This window comes from Culex pipiens, chromosome 1 (assembly GCF_016801865.2).
Source record: "Culex pipiens pallens isolate TS chromosome 1, TS_CPP_V2, whole genome shotgun sequence".
Classification (NCBI taxonomy): Eukaryota; Metazoa; Arthropoda; class Insecta; order Diptera; family Culicidae; genus Culex; species Culex pipiens.
Genome location: NC_068937.1, coordinates 80,981,982 through 80,998,083, shown reverse-complemented (window position 1 = coordinate 80,998,083; position 16,102 = coordinate 80,981,982). Strand labels below are relative to the sequence as shown.

At 43.4% G+C, this 16,102-nt stretch overlaps 2 protein-coding genes across 3 annotated transcripts in view; both read left to right on the top strand.

The window, feature by feature from the left end:
• The first annotated feature begins 298 nt into the window (after positions 1–298).
• Positions 299–2,648, top strand: LOC120430071 (uncharacterized). 2 transcript variants are annotated; one of them, XM_039595163.2, is made up of 4 exons: positions 299–504; positions 593–1,818; positions 1,877–2,025; positions 2,085–2,648. In XM_039595163.2, the coding sequence occupies exons 3-4, from the start codon at positions 2,014–2,016 to the stop codon at positions 2,604–2,606; spliced, it is 534 nt and encodes a 177-aa protein (XP_039451097.1). In that variant the 5' UTR covers positions 299–504; positions 593–1,818; positions 1,877–2,013; the 3' UTR covers positions 2,607–2,648. The 2 variants fall into 2 exon arrangements, with proteins under 2 accessions (XP_039451097.1, XP_052562474.1); XM_052706514.1 differs by having other exon boundaries at positions 300–504; positions 1,877–2,648.
• A 4,846-nt stretch (positions 2,649–7,494) lies between these two features.
• Positions 7,495–16,102, top strand: part of LOC120430070 (E3 ubiquitin-protein ligase UBR1) — a 97,260-nt gene continuing 88,652 nt past the window's right edge. Inside the window, exons 1-2 of the mRNA XM_052706494.1 lie at positions 7,495–7,631; positions 7,686–8,047. Of these exons, the coding sequence (XP_052562454.1) occupies positions 7,888–8,047 (160 nt within the window). The 5' untranslated portion in view covers positions 7,495–7,631; positions 7,686–7,887. The remainder of the gene's footprint in view (positions 7,632–7,685; positions 8,048–16,102) is intronic.

Sequence of the window (16,102 nt, the reverse complement as noted above, 5' to 3'; positions counted from 1 at the left end):
ATTCTTCTTCTGTTTTTTGCAAGAAAATTCGTGTTCGAAAACAAATATCAAGCAATCTGTGATTCAGATACACGCAAACCAACTCCGGTGAACATCGGATTCTCACTCGCCTTTGACCATCCGATGCTCACATTTATGAACATCGAACATTCAACTCGCCATAAACATTACGCACACCAATGCATCGCTTGGTGGTGTTCGTGTATTTTACGTGTCTAACGCGATGACTACCTCTTCTTTTTTAAAGTAGCGAAAGATTCTTCTCGTTCTTCCTAAACGAGGAAACGTCAAAATTTCATCATTTCATCAATTTAATTGATCCATCCAAGCAAGCCGAGTGTGGTTTGGCGATTTGGTACCGCGTTGTTGTTCATTTTAAAGTGCATAAAAGAAGGAAGAGGAAGTGCAGCAAAGCTGGCGTAGATTCGGGCTATGCGGTGAAAATCTTGAACGGAGGCTTATTTTTCAATTCCCGACGACGAGTGAGGCGCATTACAGTTCCGAGTAAGTCAATTAATTTCTCCACTTCTCCATTCTCCTGATTTATCGATTTCGCAATGTTGATTCTGTTTTTTTCCTCTGTTCCTTCTAGCCTTCTAGCAGTGACCGGAATGCGGAAATGGTGGGCAGCACCGTTCCGACGTTGTTCGGATTCGCAACGCTGGACAGCAGCAAGTACCGAGTTTTGTCCAGATCGAAACCCACGGCGGCAAGGACATCGCCACGAACCTGGACAACACCTTTCAGAAGCTCAAAAAGAACTAGGACCGGCAAGTACGAGCTGGACGTCGTAAAAGTGGTCCTCACGTTCTGGCCCCGGCTGTACAGGAATCCGGGTGCGTGAAACGGCCCAGCGGGCACAGGTGGCGGTCGTCGCGAAGGCAGGCAAGAACATCGCGCCGTATTTGACGTAGTAGGCGCTGGCCTGGATTTCGGCCCAGTACGACACGTACAATCCGGCAGCCAGTTTGGCGAGCCATTCGTTGCAGTGCGCCCCCGCCCGCTGGGCAAAGTGTTTGTGTGAAGTGGAAATTGCACGTGCACGTCGAGCAATCCGAAGTAAGTTGAGGAAAAACAACCATTAAAATAAAACAATATCAATCTTTTCCCCCGTTTAGATCCAACACCCCTGAAGTGTGCGAATAAAAGTACCAGCGCTGATCGAAACATAAATAAGTTCGCGAAGCAGTCAACAGCAGCAGGACGACCTGGAGGAATCAAAAAATCGCGAGACGGAATCGCCGATGACCGTGGAGTACAACTCTGATTGCGAGCTGAACGAGGGTGACACGCTGTGCATCGAGGATTCTGTCGAGGGTCAAGAATCGAAAACCGGTGAGGATCCCAAATAGTTGGAGGAATCTCCCAGTTCTGCCATTTCACAAACAACAGCAGAGAAGAGGGTCACTCCACCGCGCAGCAGAATTTCTCGACTAATCGAAAGTGACTCTGAGGATGAGAATCCGGAACCCAGCGGAAATAAAAGTCCAGCTGGCACCACAACTTCAAAAAGCTGTCCCGAATCATCGACAGCGATTCCGACGAGGCGGACAGAACCGTCACGACTCGGCGAAACCTAATTACTGAGTTGGGAAGTGACTCGGACCAGCTGGCCAAACAAAACCAGACGATCGACGCCATCGGGGACGAAATCGACAAGACCATGAGCCGGCTCAAGTCGTTGGTGGATTCGGACTCGAGCTCGAGAAGGGATCAGGAATCGGTTGGTAAAAAAAGCGCAAAAAGAAGCTCAACACGAAGAAGGAGCGGTCCCAGGCCATGGAGAAGAAAAAGGACCCGAAGGCTCTGCTGGCCAGTGTGAGTATTTTGAGGTTGTTGTAAAAGGATCTAGAAAGTTGATTTATTTTGATTTCAGCTCAACCTGGAATTAGCGACGACAGTCGCTCAAAGGCTAGCGGCAGTGGCGGCAGCGATTCCGAGCCACCCGAAGTGACTCCGAAACGGAGAATCATGACCACATAAAGAGTCGCAAGACTAGGCAGAGTTCCGAAGATGAAGAAGAAGGTATGAATTTAATTTTCTTGATGTCTAGAGTAGATTCTAATAGCAACCGTCTCTTCCAGATGTTCGCCAAGGCCGCCGAGCGGATGGCGCGCGAAGCTTCGGTTTCCGTGCCCTATCACAAACTGAAGTGGCGCACGCTGGAGGAGTTTCTGAACCGGCGTACGGTTCAAAATCGGCTCGAGTTCCCCGTGGACGGCCGCCAAAGCCTGGCCGCTGCCATTCGGATGCCTCCGGAACAGCTAGAAGCGTTCGCCAAGTATCTGGAGGAGCGCGAGAAGGAAACGATCGAGTTGCAACGACAAGAAGTGCCAGTCTCGGAACCTAAAGCGACGACAACCCTCCCCGCCATAGACACGGAACCGATCGAGTCCCTGGGTGTCACCGACACTGAACCGGACGAGCTTCCCAACACCTTCGTGCCAATTCACCTTGCTTGCTGCAGTGTGGTTCTTCCGACCGATGGAGGTCGATCTGAAGCGGAAACTCGGATGGAAACCGCCGGTCGACTGTGCCGTCAGAGAAATTTTGATGCACTGGAATCGAACGGTCGAAGGTCACAGGGCGGCAGCATTTTTTCCTGACTCTGCTACTAGGATGTGGTTTTCCGATGACTGGAGTAATGAAGATTTATTGTAAAACGTTTGTTGTTAAACTGAATTAAACATATTTTAACTTGTTATTGAATATTTCCTTTTGTAGGGAATATTAATTAAAACAGATGTTTTTATTGCTTGAACATGAAAATTAAACTAAATAAATGTAATGTTTTCAATATAAACAGATTGATTTATTGTGGATTTAGCTCGTAGCTGGATTTTCTGGCATCTTCTCACGGTCATTGGAAACGGTCGTGGATAGACCTAGGGATTCCCAGTTGGAGTGAAAAAAATCAATTTATAGAAAAATTATGGATTAACATTTTGCTTTTTTATCACTTCTCCGACATCAGGAATAATTGTTTGAACATGCTCGCAATTTTTTTATTCGGTCGAAAAAATGTTATTTTTCTTGAAAAAACTTTCATTTTTAATCACATGATCACCCCTAATTCTGGCTCGATGCCGCCATCATGCGACCGCGTGCTCCGTTTGTTTGTCAACAAAGCTGCAGCTGGATGGTGAGACGAAGTGAGGGGGGAAGAGATTTTGACATTTTTATGCCCGCATCTGGCCCGCCGCCTATTTCGTCGGTCACTGAGCCGCCGGTCGTTTCCAGTGACCGAGTCCAGCTAGGTACTGATCGTACAATAGTTTAATTTTCATGTTAAAGCAATAAAAACATCTGTTTTGATTAATATTCTCACAAAAAAATGTTTACGTAAAATACCCATCGAACAGAGCCATCTAGCGACAAAAACATTGAAAAGAGCCATCTAGTGGCGAAAAGCGGCACTGCCCAGCAGCTGCCATGTACGGTGGCGCCGCCAGCGTTGAATAGAGAAAACGCCAAAAAGCTGCGCGTGACGACACGCACACAATCAAACGAACTGTCAAATCCCATTCAAAGCAAGATGAACATCGGATGGTCAAAGCGCTTTGAGCATCGAATGTGCATGATCGTTTATGACCATTCGATGTTCAAAATTTCGATACCAATGGTCAGAGAATTCGCATTGGTTGTTTTGCGTGTAGCTTGACAATTCAAATTTTCTTGATGATGTTTTTCAACTCAGTGCTCAAGCATGTGGATGACTTGTCGTTTAGTTTCTCCTCGCAGATTTTTTTTTGAATTTGGCTGTTAAAATTTGCGGATGGACGTGGGTGGAGAATCCTGAGTTTATATTCCATCGTTTTACGGTGGATCCGTTCATAAGGAGCTGCCGGATACAAATTACTTGAAATGGTTGGCAAATCAAAGATGAGTCAAAAAATGTTCATTTCTTCAATTTTTAATGTGTTTTTTATATGAAAGATTTTTCATTTTCATTTGGATGTGAAAAATGCAATACGATTTCAATGCGTTTTCTTACATCAATCTAAAAAAAATCCTAAAAAGCCTGCAAGCGAGCCTGCAAGTCATTAAATGGGAGAGGAGATTATTTTTTTGAACTGCTCCTGTCATTGTCCCGTTACGCAAAGAAAGTAAACAAATCTTTCCCAGTTCCCCAAAGAGGAGCACGTCGAATTCAACGGCAATTTTTACTCAACTTTAAAGAAAGTTAACATTCCTTAGGTCGCACGCCCTAAGGTGTCAAAATCGAAAGAAATGGCTGGCAAAAATTCAAATTTGTACCAATTCATTCACTTCAAAGAGCATAAAAGTTTGGTTTTCAATTTGTGGCAATGTGTTGAAATAAAAAAGTGCGAAAATAATCAAATAGGCTAAACTGTGGCCATTATTTTTGTTTGCTTTTTAAATCCAGTTCTACAATGTTGTTTCTTCACGCCACATTTTAATTTCATGGGAAGCACAGGTTTAATATTGTTCAATCTAGATGACATTTCTATGTAACGCGCAAAAAAATAACAAGAGATTTAAATGGGCAAAAGAATAGTCGGTTCATGAAATGTATTGTTTTTTAAAATGAAAATGCTGATAAGTCAACATTCGGTGTACGATAGAAATAAATGCCTTTCAATTGAAAATATTTTAATCAATCTATTAATGCAAGCTGGAAGCTAGGGTGTAAAAAGAGGTTTGCAATTGCCTCAACAATCAAGCCTTCGGACATCTAGTTTCGAGTAGAAATCTCGTAATCGAGAACGCCAAGGCAATGCTGTAGAGCGAATAATTTGATTTTTTGATTTGATTAATGCAATTAACAATTATTTGTGAAATTGATTTAAATTCGTTTTATTTTTTTTTTCAACTCAAATAGGGGAGAAAATCGTGACGTCATAAATGAACTCAAATCACTCAAAGTTCATTTTGTGAGTGACTTTAACATTTTGCCCTAGTTTGACAGCTACCTTGTTCCCCGGTTTTCTGTGGGAGAGAAAAGGAGGCGAATACTTTATAAAAATCATACCTGTCAAAATTCCTAACCTCAAAATTTTGTCGAGAGTTGCTTTTCTCCTCTATTACAATACTTCTCATTTTCTCCTCATAAGAAAGGACTGGTTTAGATTGACAGAAGCGGCCATGTTGAAAGTGGTTTAGTTTGACAATAGGTTTTTTTTCTCTTTGTTTATCCCATCCCAGGGTATACACTCAACCCCCGGTGGTTGGTCACTTTTTCGTTTGACACTTTTTTAGTTTGTACCCCGTTGGTTGGTCAAAGTCAAACTCAAGGATGCCAGATACACAGATTTGTCTGTGTTTTACAGACATTTGAGCTTTTGCCAGTGATTTTTTGAGGTGCACAGACTTTCAAAAAACTTCATTAAATCAATATTTTGTAAAAATATCAACCGAAACTTATTCCGTTAGTCTTAAAATGCTTGAAAACGCAATTTTTGATGGAATTCCATGACTATAAATAGATATATTTGAATTTTAGGCAAGTGCACAGACATACACAGACTTTTTCACAGACATTTAAAAAAAAACACATGGCATCCCTGGTCAAACTAAAAAGTGACGAACTGTCACTTTTTACACGGCGCTCACGCACACTATAGAACAAACGTTTGGTAGTGTGTGTGGACTCCGTGTAAAAGATGTGTCAAACTAAAACGTGACCCCATTCGTTTGACAACAGTTGGTGTCAAACCATCGGGGTTTGAGTGTATTCCACAAAAATTTCGTTGATTCAAACCTCGTACAGGCTGATTCTACAAAACATTTTTCTGCGAGCTTCAACAGAGACGGAAGGGGCGGTATTCTTAAACTCGCCGGGAGTTGAATGTTCCGTCCTCCTCCTCCTCTCCCACAAGCACGAGAGCCACACTTCATCTTATTTAATTGCACCGGGTTTCTCTCTCCTTGGAGAACCGAAGAACCACTTTTCTTCCTGCGCAGATCATACCCTAGGGGGTGTACAGAGTCAAAATAATTATATTTCGTCAATATATTAACGTTGTCGTTGATCTACTAGTTAATTTATTGACGAAAAATGTTATGACCTACATTTGCACACCTTGGTTGACAGTTGACAGACAAAAACAACAACAATTGTGGCGCAGAAAATTTCACCATCCTGAAGCATACTGTTCGGAATTTGTTTTGAAGAAGAAGTCCTGTCCAGTCACAGATTGGCCAAATCAGGCCTTAGCAAGCTTCCGCCACACTTAAGAATTTGATGTTTAGACCGGGTTTGACGGAGCTCAAACGGGAAGAGGTTTCAGGGCAGCAGATATAGGCAAAAGATTCACATAGATCAATCGTTACCCTCCGGTGTGGCTCGAGGAGGAGGAGGAAGAGGTTATGTCAACAGCTGGAATGATTTTCCGGGTTCTTTCTCCAACTATGTGGATCTACCATGCTCATGTTCAATTTTCTTTTGTTTCGTGGTGGATGAAGATGGTATCCGTTATCTGTTTTATTTGTTTTCATCCCGCCGCGCTAAATGAATTTATTTGGCCGCATTCGGTGATCGGATTTGTTTCGATCGGGTATTGTGAAATACGAACGGGAGGAGATTGAAATGTCGTTGGCGAAAGGAAATGATTGTTCTTGACCATCGTTGCTCTGTGATGTGGTTTGAGGTGGAGGAGACGGAGGCTAAATTACCGGTGGACAGGACTTTTGCAAGATTTCCTAGTGGATCGTAGCCACCATGGACATGGTTATGATTTAACATTTTTCTTTTGCGAGCTGGACGAAGACAATTAAGGATGTGCAATACCGATTGCTCAGATTGTTTAGGTTCTGCTCTCTAGCCAAAACAGGAAACACGGAATATTTTACTTTCTGGTCATCTAATTTGGGTCTAGGTTGTGTAATAATGCTTTTACTTTTTGCCCCTTTGTGCTGTAGAATGATATTTTGCCGGTGCCCTTCTGGTACACAGGAGTGGTTAGATTCTGTCCTTCAAGTGTACTCCGGTTCTATGTTTTCTAGTTTTATTATGACAAATGATTATTTCTATTCTTTTGCGTTGTAACTTGAGCAATTCTGGTCGCCGGAACAAGGTCCGTGCTAAAGATAATCTGTCCAATTTCGGTCGCTGCTAAATTTTCCTCCAGAATCTCCATGCTTCACCGCAAAAATTGATTGTCATGTTTTGACATTTGATTTGACATTTCTAAATGACAGTGGTGGTGGATCAAGGATGTACATAACCAGGTGAGGTCGCGTTAAAGTATTGACGAAATATTAATATATCAACGAACTATTGTTAGTCTATCGACCAAGTTGTCCTGCCCCTAGATCATACCTTTCCAAAGTTCCGAAATCTTCAGCAGCACTGCGGAACACCAACTCACAGCCGCGAAATTATTTTGTTTTGACTTGTCAAAACGTGAATCACAATTCTTGAACTAAAAAAATACTGAAATTTAGGAATTTTTAAGAAGTACGCCAGTGTTCTAAAAAAAATACTAAATTTTAGGAAGAAAAAAAAACTAGTTTTGAGTTATAATTTGACAAGCTGGAACATAAGTTCAACAAATACTAAAAATTAGTATTTTATACCTAATTTCGGTTTTGCGTGTGTGTATGAGCCAAGATGGCTATTTTATTATAAATTTAGATTCTCTAGAAGTTGCTGTTAAAAATAAGTTCAGGTAAATTATGTTTTTTACCCTCTAAAAAAATAAAAACAACGGCTCCTTTTTTAGCACGAAATCGATTAAGTGGATAAAACTAAAGTGTGCCGACCTGATTGCATTTTCATCAAAGGCAGCATCGATTTTGTCTTGTAATCGAGAAGTGACAATTTATTCAACTGCATTTTTTTCCTTTCTTTGTTCGATTTAACCTTGAAAAAAATACTACATCGATTCGGAAATTGCGAAAAATATTGTTGGAAATAACGGTGATATGTTCGAGATTCAGAAAGCGGAAGCTATGATTAATCCGCTAAAGGAATGGCGTATGAAGTTCGAAACAAACAGTCTGGCTTCCCATGACTTTGTATCGTTCTTCCATAGCAGTGCTTCTAATTTCATTCAGATTGAGCAGAAAGCAAATTCCGACTTGGGTGAGTAATCCTTTTTTTTTTTTTTTTTAATGAGTAGGGGAATTTGTGATGATGTGGATAGTAGGGGTAATCTGGACCCCTATTATACGATATTTTTTTATTCGGATATAAAGTTGAACGACAATTTAAGTGACATGGCCAGTACTAGTAATGGCCTAGGAGTATGAACAAACCAAAAAAGTTGGAATATGTTAAGTAGTTTTGGTATAATATATGAAAGTTTTCGAAGGCCGGCTAGTACTTCGAATATTTGAGGGCTAAAAAATAAAGTATTGCGGGGATAATATGGAAATAAAGTGGATAATGTATGTGCTTGCACGATTTTTTGAGGTATGTATTTGTATGTCCTCACGAAGATAGAGCTTTGAGTCCAGCCGTGTTATTTGTTTTTGTGACTTATGTTATTATGTTTTGTATTAATAATAAACGTTTGTTTTTATTATTTAAAATTTAAAATTTAAAATGAACCGGTTAGGCTAGGTTCACCTATAAACTTGGTTCGGCTTAAGCCTCCCTTTGTGGTTCAATCCTGGTTCAGTGAACCATGAACCATGGCTTAAGCCAGGCTAACCAGGCTAATAAAAACCATAGGTATAATGCACTGTGTAACAATTCTTATAGTGTAGCAATGTTACAATGTAACATTCATTACACCGTAACATTCGTTTTACCGCATCATTCGTTACACCGTAATATTCATTACACCGTAGCATTCGTTACACCGTAACATTGTTACACCGTATTATGATTACACCGTAACATTGTTGCACCACAAAATTCGTTATACCGTAACATTGTTACACCGTAACATTGTTACACCGCAACATTCGTTACACCGTAACATTCGTTACACCGTAATATGGTTACACCGTAACATTGTTACACCGTAACATTGTTACACCGTAATATGGTTACACCGTAACATTGTTATACCGCAACATTCGTTACACCGTAACATTCGTTACACTGTAGTATTATTACACCGTAACCTTGTTACACCACAACATTCGTTACACCGTAACATTGTTACACCGTAACATTGTTACACCGTAACATTGTTACACCGTAATATGGTTACACCATAACATTGTTACACCGTAATTTGGTTACACCGTAACATTGTTACACCACTAAATTCGTTACACCGTAACATCGTTACACCGCAACATTCATTACACCGTGACATTGTTACACCGTAATATGGTTACACCGTAACATTGTTACACCGTAACATTCGTTACACCGCAGTATGGTTACACCGTAATATGGTTACACCGTAATATGGTTACACCGTAACATTCGTTACACCGTAACATTCGTTACACCGTAACATTGATACACCGCAACATTCGTTACACCGTAGTTTGGTTACACCGTAACACGGTTACACCACAACGTTCGTTGCATCGTAGCTATCATTACACCGTGACATTCCTTACACCGTACTAATGTTACGGTGTAATACTGTTACGGTGTAAAAATGTTACGGTGTAACAATGTTACGGTTTGAGCATACTACGGTGTAACAAAGCTTGCCGTTTAGCCTAACTTTCTTTGATCAGGTTCAAGCCTGGTTCAAGCCAATGGTTCATTTTGGCTAGCCTCGCCTGGTTTGAACCAAATGAACCATGGCTCACGGCACTCAGTGAGCCTGAGCCAACGATGCTTGCCGACGTGTGGTGTGAACCTGAACCAGAAAAATGAACCTAGCCTAGCCGATGGCTTAGGCTCGTGGGAACACTGATTTAAATAAAAAATATATCCGGCCTCGTTGCGCGGTGGTTAGTGGCTTCGGCTACCGATTCCTAAGTTGCTATGGTGCGCGGGTTCGAATCCCGCCTTATCCTCCTGGCCTTCTATCGGATGGGGAAGTAAAACGTCGGTCCATTTGCGTAAAAGAGGTTTTGGGTGACTCACCATTGTAAGATCCGTTCCGGCCTCTAAATTTCCGCTTCCCGTCGGTCAAAAACCCAAGCCACATCCGCACGCCGCGAGCTTCTCATCTTTTCTCCTCGACCTCCCCGCGTTCTCGTTCTCTCTTTTTCCTCCCCTTCTTCGCCGCTACACTCACAATGCAGTTTACCCAAACCGAGTATAAATTCTACCCAGTATTTTCGGAGCGGTACGACCCTACATCTCACCTATCTTATAAAAAAAAAACACTAAAAACCATTCCAAATCAAACCAATACATCTATCTTGATCCAAACGTTTTTTATTCAATATAGCACTGGTTTCAAACTCAGTGGGGAATATAATCTAGAAACTTTTTTGGTTCTAACCGTTTACGTTTAGCTGGTACCCTACTTTCATCCCGTTCATCCTCCTTTCTTCCTCTTTGTTCCTCTTGCACACCTCGGTCTTCGCTATCTGGCACTTCCGGTTCATTGTTCGTTGTCTCATCATATTCCGGTTCCCGTTGTTCACCATCATCGACATCTTCTTCCCTCAAACTCAATGTATCATCTTCCTCCGGTTCCGTGCCTTGATCCTGTTCAATCCTCTTCAAATGGACCACGTTGCGCTTTATCTTCTGACCCGACTTGAGTGATTGTACAACCACTTCCGATCCCAACTTACTCACCACCACGAACTGTTCTGGTGAATAATTTGTACTTAACTTGTTGTCCTTCTGCATTCGTTTCACGTACACTTTGTCACCTGCGCTGAGATCACTGTGTTGAGCACGTCGCTTCCGGTTAGTGTACTCCTTCCCCTTTTCCTTGACTATTCTGTCCCGATCCCTGGCCGCACTGTTGGTCTCCGCGAAGCATGGCAGCACTGGCAGCTTACTTTTGATACGTCTTCCATACATGAGCTCAGAAGGCGATTTTCCTGTGGTTGGGTGATCCGTCATGTGGTACGCTAACAGATACTTCCGCAATTCAACCCGCCAATCCTTTCCAAGCTCCTGTGCGACCTGCATTCTCTTCAAGAAACTTCTGTTCTGCCTTTCTACCTCCCCATTTGCCTGCGGCCAGTAGGGCGTGGTATTGATCAACTGTATTCCATGTTCTTCGCAAAACTGCTTGAACTCTCTACAGTCTGCACTAAGCTGCGGACCATTATCAGCACGAATCGACTGTGGGATTCCAAATCGACTAAACATTGTTATCAGCTCTCGAATCGTATCGTGTGCCGTAATCTGCTGCATTTCCGAGACCTCCACGTATCTGCTGTAGTAGTCGACAGCTACCAGAAGCCATTGACCCTCCGGCAGAGGGCCTAGAAAATCTATCGCAATGTCCTCCCATGGACCTGAGGGCATCTGTTTCCGTCTCATTGGCTCTGGAGGATCGGGTGCTGCCACCAAAGTGCATCCACGGCATCTCTTCACAAACGTCTCTATCTGGCTGTCCATTCTTGGCCACCAGACAACTGCACGCAAGGATGTTTTCATCATCCGCATGCCCAAATGGCCTTCATGAGCAATTTGCAAAGTCCTTTCCCGTAGCCCTTCTGGAATTACTATACGATCCAACCGCATCAGCACCTCACCAACTTCACATAGCTCGTTGGAAAAGCACCGGTATTCCACTGGCAAACGATCCAGCTGATCATCCTCAAGCGCTCGCATGACTTCCTGCACTACAACATCCTGCTTGGAAGCTTCAACGAGGTCTTCCCATTTGATTGCGACAGCGTCCGCCGAGTAGTTAGCAATTTCTTGAACAGCAATCTCCTCGTATTGATCAAAGGGAACCGGCTTGAGCGTTCCAAGACGACTAAGAACATCCGCTAAGTTCTTCTCACCAGGGATGTGTGTTATGAGATACTCAAATCCTTGTAGTCTCAACACCCACCTTTCAATGCGCACACATGGCCGTGAGCGGGGCGTGAAAAGATATATTAACGCCTTGCAGTCCGTTAGCAACTCAAATTCTCTTCCGTACAAATAATGATAGAATTTCTCAACACTCCACACCAACGAGAGAGCCTCTTTCTCCGTGTGGCAATAGCGACGCTCGGTTTCCGTCAGCGCTTTGGAGGCATAACAAATGATCCGGTTCTCTCCTTTACCATCCACCTGTATGAGTATCGCTCCCAGGCCTGTAGGACTCGCATCCGCCATTACCAGCGTTCTATCTCCCACCTTGAAGAACCCTAACGAGGTTGGATTTCCCAACATTTGCTTGATTTTCTCAAACGCCACATCATGAGCTTCGGTCCACTCGAAAATAACTCCTTTCTTAGTTAAATTCCTTAACACATGATCAACTGTGGCCAATTCTGGCAAGAATCGACTGAGGTAACTCGCCAATCCTAAGAAGCTTCTCAACTCATTCGCGTTCTCCGGCTTCCGGAACGATCGCAGAGCTTCAATCTTTCCTTCTGCAGGTTCTATACCGTTTTCTGTAATCGTGTGACCCAGAAACTCCAGCCGAGTAACGCCAAAGACGCACTTCTTTAGGTTCAATTGAACATTTCTGTGCTTCAGCCTCGCCAGAACCTGGTAAACGAAACCAAACAAAAACAACATTGCGCCAAAATTATTGTCTTTATTCGAATTTTAATCAATGACATAATTCAAATCCAAAATGAATAGCTAACAAAACAGCCTTAGTTCAAAAGATTTATATATATATATATATATATATATATATATATATATATATATATATATATATATATATATATATAGATATATATATATATATATATATATATATATATATAAATCCTAACACACCACAACATATCATACCTTGTTGAGTCGCTCATCATGTTCAATTTTGGTCCGGCCCTCCACGTAGATGTCGTCAATATACCACCAAGCGCCCTCGCAGCCAACCAGGATCTCGTCCATCGTCTTCTGGAATGCTTCCGACGCATTCACTAGCCCGAACGGCATCCTCTTAAAGCGGTAGATTCCTCGAGTGGTGATGAATGTTGTTACGTCGCGAGACTCCTCATCTAATTCTCACTGCAGGAACGAGTCAGCCACGTCCAGTTTGCTTCTTATCATGTTTGACCCCACCCTGGCCAGGAAATCTTCGATCATTGGCATCGGGTGTCTTTCACGCAGAACTGCTTCGTTGACCCTACGAAGGTCTAGGCAAATCCTCGGTTCTCCGTTTGCCTTGCCGACGACTACGAGAGGAGACACCCAGGTTGCCGGACCCGTCTTGTCCTCGATGATATCCTTGGCTTTCAGCTCATCCAACTTACGGAAAACAGCTTCCTCGAGCGCTACTGGTACTCGACGAACAGGCTGGAACACCGGCTTGGCTTGGGAATCCATGTGAATGTGTACTTGAACTCCGGAGATCTTAGCAAACGGACTCCGCCCGGCTTCAACGTGATCGATGTCAACTCCCACTTTGAGTACACCCAGTTGTTTAGCCGTTTTATCGCCCAGCAGACAGCGCTGCCCACCTTCCACCACAAAGAACAGAGCATCCGTCGACCTCCGACCGAAATACTTGCTTCAAACGTCCCAAGAATCTTCATTGGGTTGTCATTTGCGTAACCCTTGAGAATCCGGTCGCTCCCTTTCGTAGATCGTGATACTTGTACTCCTTCACGCTTTAGATTCGTCCACACCGTATCCGAAATCAGATTCGCCTCTGCCCCTGAATCAACTAGCAGTTCTACCTCCTTTCCACCGACGAGGCATCGAATCAGATTTGCCTCGCATCCTGAATAGAAGGCATAGTATGTTTTGCGTTCCTCCCCTTCTTGATTGCAATCGTTCGCGCAGATCTCATCCTTAACATCCGGTTTTACAGTCTCTTGCACGGCGCGAATTTTCATTGCTGGCCCAGATCGATCTCGTTCCCCGCGTATGGCTTTCTTTGTCGGCACTGCTCTTTGAAATGGCCAACTTTCTTGCAAATCGGGCAGGTCGCCTTGACCGCAGGACATTCAGGATCGAACGAGAAATGACTCAGACGTCCGCATTTAAAGCACCGCACTGCTCTTGCGTTCTGGGCTTCGGCTTGGAAACGAGATCGAGATGAAGCATTTCCCGCTGAGAGATCTCTTGTATGGATTTGGGACCTGTTTTGGGTATCCTGGTTGGTTCTGTTGTAGGCCATCTTGCTAGGACCATCATGTCTGATCTGGTTAGCAGACACCATCGCTTCTCGAGAAGATCCAAAATCCTTGACATGACGGTCAACTTCTTCCAGTGACGTCCCAATTTCCTCAATCTCGTCCAGCGTTCGGTCCTTCTGCAATATCCTTCGCCGCAATTCGTCCGACTGGCAACCTTCTGCAATCGCGTCGATCAGCATGATATCTGTTAATATCTTGCGGAACTTGGCGGTGTATTTGTCTACCCCGCACTCGAGCGCTTGCTGCCTGAGGCGCACTACGAACTCAGCAAATCTTTCATTAGGTTTCTGCTTCATGTGCCGCAGTTTATGCCTCTCCAGCACATCCTGGTGACCCGGGCGAAAGAACTTGTCAAATGCTGCAATCGCCACGTCGTAGTACTGTTTTTCGGGAGTGACAAAGGCATACTTTTCGCTATCCGGCAGGGACTTGAACAGCATTTGTAGCTGAGGACCACCCAAATGTAGCAGCTTGGAGCGCATCTTCTTCTGGTCTATTATGTCTTCCGACTCAAAGTAGCATTCCAGAGAGCCTTTCCAGGTTTCCCATTCCTTGTGAAGTTTGCTCTTTTCGATGTCATCACAGCGAAACTGTGGTAGCGGGCGCGCATCACTCATCTATAAATGAACAATTTCCGTTACAAATTAATTGTTTGTTTATAATCTTTCGTTCACAAAATGTAAATGCGTTAACTTAAAATGATTATATCTTTACAATCATTTGTAGTTTAGTCAAGATTAACTTGCAGTTGCAAACCGAAATAGGCAAGTAGGTACCTCAAAAAACCCTCAACTTGTATGACCGGTTCCCGAACCGAAATCATAGCCCTACACTAGAAATCAATTAGCTCACAAACTAACCAATCCTTCGGTTCCCAAACCGACAATCTCACCAGTTCCCCCAAACCGGCAATCCCATCGGTTCCCAAACCGACAATCCCACCGGTTCCCAAACCGGCAATCCCATCGGTTCCCAAACCGACAATCCCACCGGTTTCCAAACCGGCAATCCCATCGGTTCCCAAACCGACAATCCCACCGGTTCCCAAACCGGCAATCCCATCGGTTCCCGAACCGACAATCCCACCGGTTCCCAAACCGGCAATCCCATCGGTTCCCAAACCGACAATCCCACCGGTTCCCAAACCGGCAATTCAACCAGCTAACTGGCTTCTATCAAGGCTCTCTGCCTGCCACCTATTTTCCCCATCCGGTTTGCAACTGTTAAAATTATTTTCCTTTTTTTATGTTTCTTCAGCATATCCAAAAAACAAACAAAAAAAATAACCCTATCCAGATTTATTCAGTTCAATACCACCCCTTGAATACGACCCTGCTTTTTTTCAAATTGCAAATGGCCGCCACGCATTGTTTTCGTGGAAGCTATCTGAGATCCCAAAACAGCATCGAACCATCAACTCAAAACACACTATTTTTCCACCTAATTCACTTTTTTTTCACTTATTCACTGCACAAACCTACCTTTTTATCCTTCGTCGCCAATGTAAGATCCGTTCCGGCCTCTAAATTTCCGCTTCCCGTCGGTCAAAAACCCAAGCCACATCCGCACGCCGCGAGCTTCTCATCTTTTCTCCTCGACCTCCCCGCGTTCTCGTTCTCTCTTTTTCCTCCCCTTCTTCGCCGCTACACTCACAATGCAGTTTACCCAAACCGAGTATAAATTCTACCCAGTATTTTCGGAGGGGTACGACTCTACAACCATACATAACCTTCGGACGCCTAGAAATGAGCAGAAACTTGCAACAGAGACCACGAAAGACCCGGGGGTCGTTAAAGTGGATTGCTTTGCTTTTTTTTATATATCAGTATAAATTCTATTCTTTTCCTCGGTACAGTCGGCTGTGCGAGTTCAACCAAAAACTAAATTTAAATCACTATTTATCAACCCGCAATACCTTTCGAGGTATATCCTAGAAAAGTAAGTAAATCCTTCCCAGTTCCTGAGGGGAACACCCTTGAAGAGTATCGGGGCCGGCATT